This window comes from Plectrocnemia conspersa, unplaced genomic scaffold (genome assembly GCF_051122295.1).
Source record: "Plectrocnemia conspersa isolate PC_06_02 unplaced genomic scaffold, ASM5112229v1 ptg000013l, whole genome shotgun sequence".
Lineage (NCBI taxonomy): Eukaryota > Metazoa > Arthropoda > Insecta > Trichoptera > Polycentropodidae > Plectrocnemia > Plectrocnemia conspersa.
In genome coordinates, this window is record NW_028277177.1 from 12,246,501 (window position 1) to 12,263,966 (window position 17,466).

Genomic DNA, 17,466 nt, shown 5'->3' on the forward strand with positions numbered 1-17,466 from the left:
GTTTAACAATAACTTAAATATATAATAGATATCTTTACCGATCATTCGTAAGGATGGTAATAACACAATTTTATATTTTCATTTTAAGTATTGATCAAAGTATATTTAACCCGAATTTTGGTCGAAAGGATAGCGCAAAAACAATTATCACTTCTCGGAAGTCAAAAATTCACGTCAAAAGCATTATATTCTCACAAAAACATTTTAAAATTAAGGGGGGGGGGGTAAGTTTAGCGCTCTGGGACTTTTTTTCTTATCACTACATCACTGGTAATATGCTTTTGTCGCTGTCGTAATGTAAACGATGGAGCGTTCCTACTATAGCGGCGACGGCACGATTTTATTGCTTTTGACGTGGATTTTTGGCTTCCGAGAAGTGATAATTGTTTTTTGCGCTCTTCTATTGGCCAAAATTCGGTTTTGCTGTATTTCTTAGAAATCATAATATGCCATTGTAATGAGAATGTTGGAGCTTTCCCACTATGACGGCGACGGCACAATTTAATACACTTGATTTGGAGTATTAAAAAAAATATTTGTAAAAGTAAAAAATAATTGCGCAAGTTTTGTTAAAACGCGGGGCCATAAACACATCTAATTTAATCCGTGCATCCGTCGAGAAGAGCGAGAGCAAAGAATACTCTTTCATCTCGATCAAGTGTATATAATCGCATAAACAGCGCATATCATTCATCTCAATTCATTAAGAACTTCCATCAATTATTCTCGACTTGGAACATATGAGATTCCCATGATTTCAAAAAAGTAGCCGCTTCTCTCTTTACGCAACTCAGATTTAGCTACCACGTCCTGAGTTCAACCCGATCTTCAAAGACCATATATTATACAGACGTAGACAAGAATACGAGAGCACCGCGAATTTATAATAATTTCGCCATAGTAATAATTTATAACAACATAACTATAAACCCGCTGACAGCCGGGTCAGAACAACACATTTTGGAATTGAAAATAAATATTCACAGTGATAATGCTTTGTTGCAAGGAAGCAATGATTTTTTAATTTATTTACTTTATTGCGCTAAAATGGGCAATGTTTTTCAGGTCACTGCACAGATTCTTACGAATGTTATTCAGCGATGATTCATTAGCCAGAATGGAAAACATTTCCTATTGTAAAATTGCATAGAAAGGGTATAAACTCCGCCCACTGAGATTGGAAGGGGATATTTTTGGATTGACGTAGAGGGGACGACTGTCATCAGTTGTTTCTCGGCTGGCAGCGGAGTCGGTCGCGTCGTCGTCTTTCCGAACAGTTACGAAACATGACAGACGAGCCGCGAAGTGAAAAATATCTCGAATAGAAATATTCTCGAGGATCGAACTATAGGGCTGTGTCGCGCAATATTATAATATTCGATTAAATATATGAAATCGCTGATGATGGCCAGCGGCACATCGCCGAGGTCCTCGCCAAGTCCACCCCTGCTAGACGGAAGGCCGTTGAAGAAGGAGCCTCCCGACGATGAAATAAAGGTAGTTAAACATTTAAATATATTCAATTGTTTCACCAACAACGGTTGTTTTCAAAACATTACTAAAAAGTTATTATATTCACATATTAACATAGATTAAAATTCAAATTCAAATTTCGCGCTTAGTGAGCGAAAATAATAATTCATATTACAATTCATTTTTTATAATCGTAGTAACGTAGATAGATCGTTCTTATATTTATTAAACCAAATATATTGCAATTTTGCACAAATATTGTGGTGAAAACAAATCATAGATCAAGCAAAATTAAAATGGTTAGATCATAAATTTATTATTATCTAAATATCGGAATATTATATTTGTGTTTCTTTTTATATATTGCTTATTCATATGGTACAAAATAAGGTAATTAGGGATTCTATCTAGAAATTTCAAGACTAGATGTCTTTATAAAATATTTAGTAAAAATAATCCTTGTAGATTAGATATAATATCTGTATCTATAATCCATAAGCTTAAGCGATTCTTATAAATTTTGGTAAATTTTAATACTTTTCGTTCGAAATGTTCCATTCGATGCAGAATTTACGATAGAACTTATGATGTGAAAAATAATTCGGACAGTGATTCATTAATTATTGATAAAAGTAATTTATTATTTATGTATCCAATCAGTATTTTGCAACTTTAGTTATTTTTAAATAAATTAAATAAAGGAATTTATCGTTTGTTTATTTGTATATACAAATAAAACGTGTATTTTACAATATATGTTAAAAAATATAACAGCCGTATTGACAAGAATGTCTTAAATCAGCATATACATCGGCTGACTAAAGCCATGCATGATAACAAACAATAATCTATTAGCATATTCTGTAGGAAGTGCGGATACTACTACAGAATATATTTTTGTGTAGTGCCACTAAAAACAAATATTTAAAAGTACTAAATAAGATGGTTAAGAACAAACCATATATTATAGATAAAAACGTTTTCTGCGTCCTACATACAATTAGGACGCAAGATTCGTTGAGAGTTATTCACGGGGTGTTCAATGCTTATTTCCCATTTATATTTATAAATGTTATAATATTTTTTATGACCGTATGCAATTTTTATTTTAACCATTTAATATTTATTATGATCCTGAATAATATAATTATGACCATTCATTATTTAAATTCTGATCGTCCTACATTTCTTTTGACCGTATGCTATTTTTATTCTAACCATCTGATATTTATTCTGATCCAAAGTTGATTTCATTTTGGCTTTTGATAAGATGTGGAATATATACCTCAAATTAAAAATTAATAAACTTCTACATAAATTGTATATAGTCCTAAAATAAGTTTTAAATTGCTTCTAATCAAAATTTCTCTGCTGCTGGTAATGATGTTATAAAATACGTTCAATGTCCAGAACTTTTTTTGTGCAAGAACTCGTTCTAATTCTCATCAATACATTAAGATCCATATTTTAAGTAGATACCAAAATAAAATGCTTATTTTCTTAAACTTGTATCTGTATTTTTGGAATATATTTTATTATATTTTTATTAGTCACCAGTATATTTCCAATACTTGCTATTTCAATTTATTTATTTAAGCTGATTAACTTTAATGGGTTTAATCAAAATAAATATATAATTATAGTTTATTTGTGTCGTAAATAATTATATAAGGAACAGGAAAAAATATTATTAGCTGTTTATTATTATTACTTTTAAATCATAAATTATTTTTTAAATGTTCAGAAAGCGCTTTCGCTAAAGTTTTTTAGTATAAAAGTTTTCGAAGAGTTTATCCAAGTTTTTATTTGAAAAGAGACGCCTCTGTAGTTTTGCTGTATGTTGTCTATACATACATAAGTATATCAAATGTCATCGTTAACATTTTTATATTTACGTGTTACGTGTGCTCAAGATTTTCGCACTCGATGCCAAGCGATAACGTTGTCTCACTGAGATATTTTAAATTGAGATATTGTTTGAAAAATTGTTTTTCTTTTCGACAAGTGTCGTTGACCCGTAAAGAAATTTTAAAAGTTTCTTAGTTAAAAATAATAGTAATATAGTCAACAATATTTTACAGTTAGAAAGGCAAACTTTTTCATGAATCATTAATCAAATTTTCAGATGTAATTAATAAATTCAATCAATTATTTGTATATTTTGCACTGATTTGAAGCTGTATTATAGGCTGCAGATTATGATTTTAGATTATATATTTATATGTTCAAATGCCGTGTTACGTAAATTTTCCCTCAGCTACGATAGAGCAATTTTCCGTAAATGCACAAAATGCAGAAATTTTGTTTTCACATATATGCTGAATGCATTTTTCACCAATAAATGTATGAACTATAATTGACAAAGATTGGTCACGAAACCACATTTTATCGAAACTACATACATAGATAGACATATTCGGTTCAAAATTTTAAAAGTGTGTTCAGGTTATCAAAGCATTATGAAATTATGATTAGTAGTAGGAGAATATTTTATATGTATATTATTATATTATGAAAGCTATGATTTATTTATAATTAGGTTATTAAATCAGTTATTTAAATATAGCATGTATTATATAAAAATGATTAAAGGTGATTTTATATCGTGTTATACTCGCATACCAGTAGCAGAGCTACTATAACAGTTGGCGTATGTTGCCCATGACTATTTATAGTTAGTATGCATTAAATATAGCAAAGTGTTTGGCTTTCATTAACACAATCGGAAAATCGTACAGAAAATCCTTCCCACGCTTTTTAATAATCCTTACATGACACTCATAATAGTTTATCGTATATAGTAATGCTATTATTTTATTTTAAATTATGTTGCAACTATGGTATGCACTCGTTTAAAAATCAAGGGATAGTACAAAAAAATATTAAGAAATTCACTGTTTTTATATATTCTATATTATCCATGTAAAATAAAAATTAGTACTCCAAGTATTGAAATGTTTTAATGTACCGTGGAATATGAAGCTTATTTCGTTCCGGAATTACTCGTATATCAAAGACAATTTTCTTTATAAGAAGTAATAGAAACAAATACTCAATTATTTTTTTATTCATATTAGAATCACTGATGGTTCAATAAAATTTATTTTTGTGGAATTTTAACTAGAAACCCACACAACGGCATTTGATTTTGCCTTCTTTTGAGGATTTGGCGAAAATGTGACACTGCATTGTCATCGAGTAGATTTATGTCTCTGACTGGTGTTGCTTTTTCATAAAATTTTGCACCATTTCCCACATTTTACAGATATATCTAGCAAGGGGTTTCTCATATTCTTTCTTCTTCTTCTTTAAGACTAGATTTTCATTGTAGACTTGTGCTTTTGCTGGCGATACAGATCTATTAGTTCTTCGGTGGTCAGTTCCTGACCATGTTCCTCCACCATCTCTTCAATATCATCCTCAATCACCTCTAGTCCCACTTCCCAAGGACATAATTCCATAGATTAGCAAACCCGTCAACGCAATTAGGTCTCAGTTTTCTCCAAGCAAAATTGAGGATTCTCTTGGTAACCCCGTCTCATGCTTTATGGACGATCTTAAGACAGCTAACGATATTTTAATGAATTTTCCAAGAGTATCTGAGGATAAGATTTGTTTCTTCGTTTACTTTGAAGCATCGTTGAAATAGTGATTTTATAAGTTTAAGTGCAGGGACGTCATTTCAGCCTTTTCCATTGAGGGGCAAAAGTTGGCCAGTCAGTAGTCTTTTTTTTTAATATATCCATTTCATTAGTATTTAAAAATTTTCGATTTTGATATTTTTTAATATTATTTTACTTACAATAAGTGAGAATTGAATAAATCATATCTAAACCAAATTTTGACCAATAGGAGGGCGCAAAAACAATTATCACTTCTCAAAAGGCAAAAATTCACATCAAAAGCAATAAAATCGTGCCGTCGACGGCGGTGACGGCACGATTTTATTGCTTTTGACGTGAATTTTTGCCTTCTGAGAAGTGATAATTGTTTTTGCGCCCTCCTATTGACCGAAATTCGGTTTGAATATACTTTAATCAATGATCTCTTATCAGAAGTCTATAGTAATATTGATAAGAATAGCTACCATATTTTTAAATCATAGTATAATAATCAAATGCAGACAAACTATGGAGCAATATGCGAGATGCGACGTCTGTCTGTACTTCTTCTGCTTATTTTCCCCTGAGAGATGAGTTGGCCTAGTTTGTATTTTGGACATGACCTAATGAAAGTTCTGAAACTATAATTAGTTTTAGATCTTGGGTTTGGGTTTGGGTTTGAACAGCAAATGGACGTTTCGCAACTGTCATATCGCGTTTCATACACATTTTAAGGCAGCAAATAATTTCACTAGCGCCTATCAATTAAATTATATTTTTGCTAGTATAAATATATATCTACTGGTTAGAATGTATTTGTACCTCGCTTGTGAAAATACACAAAATCATGCTGTCGCCGTCGTAGTAGGAACGCTCGTTACCTTTACAACTTGACTATATCAAGATGTTTTGGAAACTCTGGGGGTCAAAAGCAGACGCAAGACTTCTATGACGTCGTATACTTGTTTTTGGTTCACCAATTGCATTAAGGTCCGCGTTGAGCAAGTTGAAAAATTAATAAAGGGGTGCTATAACTGAATTTTAGATTAATCCTATAGTGAAATATTATTTTATTTTTTCTGTTTTGCTAATTAAAAACAATAAATAAAGACACTGCCTAAATTGTTGCGCATAGCATGTAAAACCTATAATATATTTTAAGCAAGCATAACTTTGTTACGAGCGTTAAAATTATTGTAAAATTGAAACGGCGGCAAATTGGCGTGGCGGTTCGTGTTCGACTTACATTTTGTACATTTTAAACTTTTTGAAAGCAATAAAGCATAATTTGATATTATAAATATAATTAGGACCATTTAATTTAATCGTTTTATTGGCTAAGGGAACAGCGTTATAGTATATTTATTACAAATAAGAAACTATTCAAACACATAAAACTCACGCAGACACCATTAGCTAAATCGTCAAATATATAAAACTATCATCGAATCCGTCGAAAACTTAAATGATAATACAGTGATATAAATAATTGTATATAATATTAATTGAACAGTGTTGAGAGTGACATCATTACGCTGAGTATATGTTGATTTTTTTTTAATAAAAATTGATGAATTTTTAATTAAATATTTTTGATCCTATATTTTATACGATCACAAATCGCACAAAGTAGTATATAAAATATTAAGCTACGAACTGTGGTACGAAATAGATACATACTTTTTAAAGTAATTGCTCATTTGTTAGGATTATTATTATTTGATGTATTGATGATATCAATAACTTAAGTAATGTTGACAACAGAAACAGTAAATGAAAATTTACATTTATTATTTAATTGAGTAAATAATACGTACCACATAAGGTTTGAGAAACTGAAAATCGCTATGGCTCTGTTGTAGTATTTTTTGATTGAGGCGCACCCAAAAATAAATATTTTCACAGAAAATAACCCATATTCGTAGTGTTGTAACTAGCCTTTTATGTGCTGTGTGTAAAGCTTTCTTTTATTTTATTATAAATAAACTAAAACAAATACAATATGATTTATAAATATATTTTTGTACATAATAAATATAAAATATGATTAATATATTTAGAATATACTTATTATAATTTGGCTATTTTATCTTTTATTTCCAACGATATAAATATTAATACAAACATATTTTTTTTATAATTATATATTTTATAGAAATTATTTTTACTTGCCTTTTTTACCAGTCCTCTTAATCGAATCTGTAGTAGTAGAAAAAGTGAGGAATATTTAAATTCAGGTATGACTTAATAGTGATAAAGAGCTAATAGAAAATGAAGCGAAGTTACATTTTTACTGTTTTGTATATGTGTCGATGCTTCAGATTTGAGCTTGTATATATTTAAATCTTTGTTGCACTTACTAACCAGATCTGCAGCCAATTTTTGTATATTAGTTTTGTATAAGAGTCATAGGGAAAAAATCTCAGTATCTCACAAATACTCTTCTCTTCCATTTATTACAAAAACTATTGTTTCAGTATTTTTTTTTGCTTCTAGATTTTTTTTTTAATATTGCGTTGCTTATATAAAAATGTTTTTGCATATTTCATCGACACATATTTTTGCTTGGTTGCATTGTATATTTTTATTTAACACAAAAATAATTATTTTGTATCAAAGCTAATATTTTTTGATAGTTTGATGATTAATTTTCATCAATGTCTAATATGTAAACATTTTTACACTTATTTATTTATTATTAATAATCTATCTAATTTATGTATTGATGTTTAGATAATAGTTTAATTGTAAAATACAAAACTATGTTTTTATTTTATATTCTACTTTGACAGTTTGCAGGAACCAGCAGTATCTGCCATCATAATAGCATTCCATTTCCCTTGAAAACGGTTTTCTATAAAATCCATATCTTGATGGAATTTTGCACCCGATTCGTCGCTTACTGCCCCTAGATTTTCTAGAAAAAAGTCATGCCATGCGAATGGAGAAAATTAATTTTAAGTGACACTCTTGCACCCATTTTCTGGTAGCAGCCTAATATCTGTTTCTCTAAATCAGTATAGTTAGGGTCTTTATTATTACATAAAATGCCTTCCACTACAGCTCTGAATGACTTCCAGTATGCTAACTGAATACTAGTGAGGTGGTTTTTGAACTCTTTGCTCTGTAATATTTCGTGTATTTGTTGCCCAACATACATATATTTTGTCATAAGATATTGAAAACCAGTGCCATTTTTGTCTAACGCTTTCACACAATTTTTCATGTATCCAAGCTGTATGTGTAAAGGTGATAAAAAAAACTTTATCTGAATTTACAAGTGGCTTAAATTTAATATTGTCTTTTCCCAGGCACAAATTCTGTTCTCTGAGGCCATGTTATTTTTTTATAATGTTCTATCTATATGTATATATGCTATCTGCATATATACATACGTACGCTTTTCAAATACATACATATTACATCCATATATACCAACAACTCATTTTTGGAAAATTTACAGCGTAAAATGATACTCTTTTGATTCATCCGACCATTTAAAATCTATGGTGTAATTTGAATACCATTAGGGGTTGACTGTTTTGCACTGAAAATTAAATACGATTTTCATATATCATATATATACACTCATTAACCACGCATGAATAAAAACTATCATGATCAGACATGTGTAACGTGTTAAGTAGCGATAAATTGCAACTACTGTTCTGCTTATTGCCTCTGATCAGACAAGACGTCCTCGGCCAATCAGACATAATTTTTCTTTGTCACTCTAAACCGCACTCAGTATATCATATGAAATTTCTGTTTTATTTCAGATGTGTCTAATTTTTTTTAGAAAGTATATCTTACTGTTTTAATTAGTTTGATTATAAAGTAAAAAAATAATTTATAAATGTATTTATATGTATATTTTTTCTCAAATGAGCCTGATTGATAATTATTATTATTAGTCTACTGATAAATTCGTAAAGTAATTTTTGCGATTTATTATTATTGTTTTTAATTAATGCTGTGCAGTTTACGACACTCGACTTGACAAAACGCTCTCAGTTGACATTCGATATCGGCGGTTGTAAAAATATCGGGTTGCATTGAGACTTGAGCGCTTTTTTGTAAGCAGTGCCAGTTAAAATTAAAATTATTTATTTTTCCATACCTCATCTTATTTTAAAATACACATTCCTTGAAACCCAATCTAAAAAGAAGTCGAATTTGAAATTTTCTTTGAATCTCATTAAAAACTAAATATTATATAATAATAACAACGAAGTTTTGTTATAATATTGTATAATTGGAGATCATCTAAAACCGAGTGATAGTGGAAAGCTTATCATATTTCAAGACCCGAGACTCTCGCTCTCTCTCTCTCTCATCCGATATTACAAGAGCATCCAGAGGTTTTTTCTGGTTCGGACACCGACGGACGGTGGGTACGAAACTCCTAAAATCCGATACTGTTACAGACCAAAAACGAATAGAGGTCCTATTATGAAAGGTGATACTATCTGGACAGGCCACCCCCGGTGTGGTCATTAATTAGATAAAGCTCGGACGCGCTTAAGATTTAAACAATACTCGCCGGGGCGGGTTTCGAAAAGTTGCCTATATTATACATAGATATGGACCCACGAATGGCACGCGTATAAAAGGTATATTATGATATTAATAATGCATTAATTAATACAATATAAAATATAGGTTTTTTTGAAGTATCCGAATAGATTCTGTACTGATTTATATATTACTCTCGTGTATTTAAATTATACATACATATATGTATTTGCCGCAACGATTACAGTAGATAGTAGTATATATTATTGGTAGATCCAGCTGAATCGAAGTCGGTCGACGAGAAGGATAATCTTTCGTCGACCGGCCAGTTGTAGTTCATCGTATAAATTCAGATACAATGATGTATATCTCACTATCTGTGAGTTAAAAAGCAATAAAGCCACAAAATGAAATGATTTTGACTTTCCTGCAAATAGGAAAATTTTAGATCCCGAAATTTATGTTAAAAATGATCTGTGATTTAATTTATGAAATTATTTATATTATTAAAATAAACGTATTTAAATAAAAATCAAACAAACGAACCAACAACGTCAAATTATAGGGATCCACTTATATATAATAATGATTGATAGGAAAATTTAGTCGTTGATCCAATTTTCGATGATCTTGTTTTTCAACCGCGTCTTTTCGTGTTCTCACTGCATATGGTACGCTATTTATCTCTCACATCCCTTATTCACCTTCTTAACTCGATTAGATCATCAATATTTTTTTCGCGCTGGTTTACCTGATTGTCACTCGCGAGAACTTAGGTAGGAGGTCGGATCTAGCCTCAGTTCGTGCAGTGTACTGAAGCGAAGATCCACTAAATAATTAACGTAGTTGGGTTTAAACCTTTACGCCTCATGTATTTATTGAAAGACGGTTGCTTACCCAAGGTCTAAAGTGGATGATGTGGTAGGCTGTCCATCTCTATTGTGATTTGAGATGTTTTTACATGTATATTACTTTTCTATTTTAAACGAAAAATATAATGCAAATACTTGGTTTTGATATTTTCAAATTATATAAATCGTTAACCGTGATTCTTCAAATACTTGATAATACTTCAAACACAAACTACGCGTCAATTATCCAATGTAGCTGAAAATTTACATTCGCTTTAAATATAGTAGTGCTAACGTGAGAGTTAATCTCAATTAAAAACCAATAAAAGACGCGTTTTATGACATATTTTTTTAATCTGTGATATTGACCCCACAACCTCAACCCTTTGCGGATAATTTCAGTTTACATTTTATTTGTGGAAAAAGACTGTAAAAATGTTGTAATTTCCAATATGCTAATAATTTCTAAACATATAATCACATACTATATTTGTCTATTTAAAAATTAATATTCAGGTTGCCGTTATTCTATTTATATTTACACTAATAATATATAACGTTTGTGAAACTTAATAGTTAAAATACATATGTTATATTATAAGGGAGAAATAATTTTGTATATATAATTAACTATGCTTGTGTGACAACCAAAATCTTGTTATATCTACTGCAATTCCAATGGGCGATTTTGTATTGATATTTTTTAAATACTTATGCAAATAATTTATAATAAAATTGTACATGCTTTAATATATGATTTTATAAAATTATCAAGACATATAGGAATAAAGTAATATACAATAAAAAAAAAATTTTAAATTGTAGATATTGCTTATTTGTTCATAAAACATTCTCAATGTTTATAAAATAAATATGTATAATTCAGTTTTATTAATAGGAAATAAAATAAATAAAGGAAATATTATTTTCCTGTACAATCAACGAATAGTTGCAAGTAGTCTCCGAGGCCGTACAAATGGCTATCTAGTATTTAATTTGAGATTACTTTGTTAAAACGATTTCATCCTTGGATGTTTGCTCCTATCCACGACTGAAATAGACCAACAGAAATATGCTGGGCCAGTGGGTAAGACGATATTTTAACATTTTGCCAAAAGCTCGAGGTGAAAATGTTAACAAAGACCCTATCGAATTATTTCGGGAATCCAAACGCAATAATAAAAATCCACGCTAACTACTAAATAGATAATGTTTGTAACAGTAAAACCCAAAACTTAAACATAATATTTTAAGAAACCTATCAAATAGCACAAATTATTATTACTGAAATTTATTATGTTTTTATGGGCATGTTTTATAATTAATACTAACTTTTTAAAGTAAATTATGGAAAGAACACATCGAGCGACAATATAGCGTGGGCGTTCTGATGGCAATTAACTAGACTGCCAGAGAAACGTTAAATACGTCATCCAACACCTTTCAGCTATTATGTTTCATGTAACCACAACTTTTTTTTATTATTTTATTTGAGTATTTAATATATATTCATTATAGCTTGTGCTTTGAAAGCTACAAGATTAAATCTTCTATGTTTATTGCTATGTAAATGTATGATTTATGCAAATAAAATCAAATATCGATCAAATCAATGTTAATATTAAATATTAGAGATTTTTATGTTGATATAATTAATGAATAATAGAAATAGATCGCGTAAGACTAAAAATACTATCAACTCTCGGGCAGAATATAAATATTGTGCGTATATCTATTATTTTTAGCTTACGTTGGAATATAGTGGTCACGGCTATTGGATGGTATAATAAATAATACAACTTTTATTTTATAATGATCTTAGTTTAAAAATAAGATTATAAGAATAGCATTTTTTGTATTTGATAGATATATATACTCCTGATATAATACATATGTATAATATTATGGCTATCGTTTCCAGATATATCGTATCTTTCAACACTGTATGGGCTATGCGTTTATCATCATTTTTTACACGTTCCACTCATGGATTAAAATTGTATCCATGAGAAAAGCATGAAAATATCAAGTCAATTATTATCTCATTGTGCGACTTTTTTCGTGACGAATCTCTCGTACTCAATTGAATATTGATAAAAAAAAATATATTTCAATGCATTGTTTTAGTAGATAAAAAATCATAGGCAGCATAAAAAATAGTATTGGTACCTTCATACTATTTCTAGTCAATTTAGTCAAATGAATCATTAAGTTGATTTATATGTATTGCCGACTTTTAACTTTAACAATTATTTAAAATATCTTTTAAATAAAAAATATTGAATTTATACCATGTTGATATATTGTAGTTTATTTAAAGTATGTAAATAATTACTTATGTAAGTCATAGTATCAAAAACATCTATTCATCTTGAAATTCCAATTAGAACGCTTTGTGAAAAAATCGCGACAAATTTATATTTGATAGGAAATTGTATTATATGATATATTATATAAAATTGTATTATATAATTTGTGTTTATTAATTATTTCTGAGGTGACGAAATATTTTTTTCCACTAATTATAATTTAAATTAACAATACAAATATTGCTTGAAACCTAAGCAATGCTATTTTAGCATTGTTGCGAAAATGCTACATTTGCGCTGTAACGGTATTTTACAGTTAATTGACGTCATTGCTACGTGCAAATATTTTTTAGATGAAACTTGTTTTCGTTAATATTTTCCATTGAAGTTATATGGTTTTAATTGGATTTTTAATTAAACATATATAAATCTTATTATGTAAGCATTTCTTTTAATTATATATTTGATTATTTTATTAGGTGAAATACTGTCGAATACATTTTCATAAAATATATGACTATATGTTCTTATATCACTTATTATACCTGAGAAAGAATATAAATAATAAGGCTTAGTACAATATCATGAATCAAAATAAGGATATAATTTAGGGTAAGGCAAAGGGGGTAGAGTAAAAATAAAGAAAAAAACTTAGTTAGTCAACGCAAATATTTATTTTGAATTTTTATTGAAAAATAAAATATCTCGTTATTATAAGCTGCAACACTGTCTTTAGTGCCACAAAACTACCACTTCGTTTCTGACTTGGAATAAGCGAGAGTTCAGCCCTTAAATTCACGAGAAAGCAACCGCTTTCCATTTCGACAGTCAAATATAGTACAGTTAAAAGGTCACCTGAATCCCAAGAGTAAAACCCGATCTTCGGTATAACTTGAAGACTACATGACGCATGACTGTACTGAGTACATATATATTTCTTATTGCACATATTCTATGTACAGGTTTAATACTCTATAAAAAAATGACATATTTGTATATTTATCGATGTTGTTTATTTCTTGAGACATAAAAAATACGCTATTTATTTATATAATTACAGTTTATATCTTTACTACAACAATTTGAGGCAATATTTATTCATGTGAATTATATTATGGTTAAAAATTAAAATTTAATTAATAATTAAATTAAAACATACAACTACATAAATATTACTAATATTGTATATTATTATAATTAACGGTCACTTTCAATCACATAACATCGTATTTTAGAAAGTAATGCATCTTATCGTACGGTTTATCTAAATAGCATTTATTTGGCGAACAGAATTTTAAAATCATGATCCTTGCATTCTAAATGTTTTGTTGACCAGAAAATGTTTATAAGGAAGTCGAAACGAAATGTTTGCTTATCATAATAAAACACATATTGTCAAACAAGTGTTAACATATCCTGTTAAAAATTCCATAAATCCCTGTCCCTTTTTTCACAACCTGCTCTAAATGCAGATATAAATTAAGCAAATTTTGAACTACTATGTGGTTTTATGATTTCAGTATAAACTATTTAAAAATATTTATATATATTTAGTTTACAACAAAAAAATTTTTGAGATGAGAAAGATAATATTATAATTTTTCGGAAAATTTTCAGGAAGAAATACTAGGTACAGTACATTTATTTTCTTTGGTTTTATTGGGTTTATCTATCTCATTTTATTAATGATTTGCCAAAATTATATTTACTTACATATATGCACTGGCGGCCGGTGTGAGTGATGTGTGACAGAGGGAGAGGACTTATCGCTCTGACTCGCTTTTGCGATCGTGCGACTGAGACACAGTGTTTTACCGGCCGCCAGTGTTTATATGTATTAAATTAAACTCTTAAGTCTTTATTTTCTTTGACATGATTAAGTGCTCTAGTCTCGCATTAGTAATGGAAATTTTGGTAAAACAAAAACTAAATAAGTTATCGTGATGAACCAATTAAATTTACGTGACGTCTGACGTAACACACACAAAATGATACTAGGATGCTTTTACCTACGAAGAATATTACTGTAAATATTTTTAATAATTTATAAATTAAACAATACTTATTGCATCTATAGGATATTTTATTAGTAGCAAATTAATTTTTAAAGTTCAAGTTACTAATTCTTGATTTATGTACAAGTAAAATATCATGAGTTTGATTTCATAAAAATCATTGTTTTTATCATTTAATGTTATAAGATTCTGATTTAATTAACAACATAATTTTCAGCTACAAATGTATTTTTCTTTTACAAAATAATTATTTTTCGATATGACGCGTAGTTTATTATTTTGTTTGGGATTTTGTAATACGTAATTGTATATTAATGCTACATGGTAAAACTAGGTTTAGTCATAAATTAGCTCTTAAAGGACTACAAATTATCAAACTATTAATTTATATTTATGCAGAAAATCATTATGTACTGTACTCCGACTAACATATTATTATTTGTGTGAACTTAAGATTTCACAAGAACAGTACATATTGACAATAGCGAAATATTAAATTTGTAAACACCTCAAATGACAGCTCGTTACGCCAAGTAACACGAAACTACTTGGAGTCTCCATTAACAAACGCCTTCATAAAGGGTTTAACTTTTGGAGGCATTTTCGTCTCAAAGGTGTTGAATGACTTTTTGCTGCAAGAGGGCATAATCGTAGCAAAGTTTACAACCCGGACTTGCTCACTTTTTTAAGGTTGGGGGGGATAAATAAATTTTCGGTTTCACACAGGTATCATAGTGGTGTCTGTAAGAACAATAAAACACGAATTCATCCCGAGGCGCGGTGTCACCTTTCAACCTGGCTATCAGATATCGCAGTACATACTACACACATGCCAAAAAGGAGCGTTCACACACGCGACGAAAACATGTATGTGTACATATATATGTACAAATTTGTACGTATCGTATAATCTTTGGGCACGTGGGTACACGTTTTCTGAATATCGCAACCGCTGTGGAATAAATAACTGCGACCCCGTGCAGTGAGATGCCCATCGGTGTAGTATGTTTTAACTAGCATGTTTTTGAATGTACGTATATCAGAAAAGGAAATAGCTATAATTCTTAAAAACATTCAATGATGATGCGTTGTGTTTTGCGACCAATAGAGATCAATGGATTAAAACTTTATTTTTGAGATGGCTATTTGTAGCTGACCGTCCGATAATTACAAATGATACAAAAGTGCGCTTATTTGATGCGCGAGGCCATGAGTATATTTTCTAGACATATGTATCGAAGCTTTTATTGATATTGTGGTATGTTTTTAATGATAAATGATGGCTTTCTAAAGTCTGCGTGGGTGCTGTGCATTTCTTGGATGTTTTGTTAAACCAAAAATTTATTATATTGCTTTTTAGATGACCATTGTTTGAGTCTCTCAATCGATATGCAAAAATTATTATCATTAGATCATATTAAGCAAAATATTTTAATATTTCATATTGACCAAAAACAACCGACACTTTCTTCAAATAAAATTGTGTTATATAAAAATTGTGTTATAAATTAAGACATTTCGTTTTCTAAAAGATAGAGAAACAATCTAATATATTTTTAAAACACTTTAGATATAGGGAAAATAATAATAAAAACACTGCATATTCTTGGAAAATTGTTATAAACATCCATTTGAAATGGCGTAGTCCGTAAGGTCTAAACTTGTAACCCAGAGGACACGGGCTCGAGCCACGGCAGTAGACTCGAATATTTATTGATAAAAATGCGCTATTATTACATTAAAAAACATGTCCTACCTGCAAAGTGATATCTATTGAATATAAATTAAAATACATGTAATAATTTATTTCATCGATTCCATGGTTAATACTTGTAGGTATTAATTAGATCTGATTGACTTACCCAAACGTTACTGATTTGACCCGTTAACGCATTAGTCTTACGCTTGTCAGGTTACAACGAAAGATTATAAAATATGAATAAAAATTTATAATTAAAAATTGTAGATTCTTCTAATAAATTTCAATTTTAGAAAAATATTTAATGAAGCGTGTTCTCATACTTAAATTTAGGGTGTGAATTAATTGCACTTTAGCTTAAATAGTTACAAATACAAATTTGATACTTTTCACTATAAATTGAACCCTTTCTAATGTAGTGCAACGTATCAAATTTATTTCTATTTAATTTAAATACGTAAAAATGATTTTTTTGTTGTTTTAAAATAGTACATAGACTTTATGCAGCCTTCTAAAATAGTAGGAATTTTTCAAACAAATGTTTGTGTTATATGTTAGTTCAAGATTGTCGCAATTATCAATGAAAATACTCATAAACAGAATTGTATAATATGATATTCTATATTCATTTTTATAGAATTTCTTGTACCCAATATATACGACCTAGCTCGAATTAAATTAATCATCGCGATACTTTTTCGTAAGATTAGAAGTCTAGGAAACCCTAATTTGTGATGATCGATCGAAATTATATTTATATGATCATTAATGAAGAAAGGCTTCAGTGGGGTTTGAATCTAGGTTTTTGGGTAGTAATTATCAATTAAATTAAATTTAAAACTTACTTTTTATTAGTCATGTTTATAGTCAGAATATACAATTGACGCATATGTGCGTTTCCCGACGCGAACGATTTTTGAAAATTTGAATGTTTTAAACAAGTGTGTATATACAATTTTTACAATGAATTAATTTGTTTAGTATCATATTAATTCATTTTAA

The 17,466-nt window shown here is 29.2% G+C and overlaps 1 protein-coding gene across 1 annotated transcript in view; it reads left to right on the forward strand.

Moving 5' to 3' along the window:
* Positions 1–1,224: 1,224 nt before the first annotated feature.
* Sobp (Sine oculis-binding protein) overlaps positions 1,225–17,466 on the forward strand; it is a 55,553-nt gene continuing 39,311 nt past the window's right edge. The window contains exon 1 of the mRNA XM_088201758.1: positions 1,225–1,497. Within this exon, the coding sequence (XP_088057884.1) occupies positions 1,390–1,497 (108 nt within the window). The 5' untranslated portion in view covers positions 1,225–1,389. The remainder of the gene's footprint in view (positions 1,498–17,466) is intronic.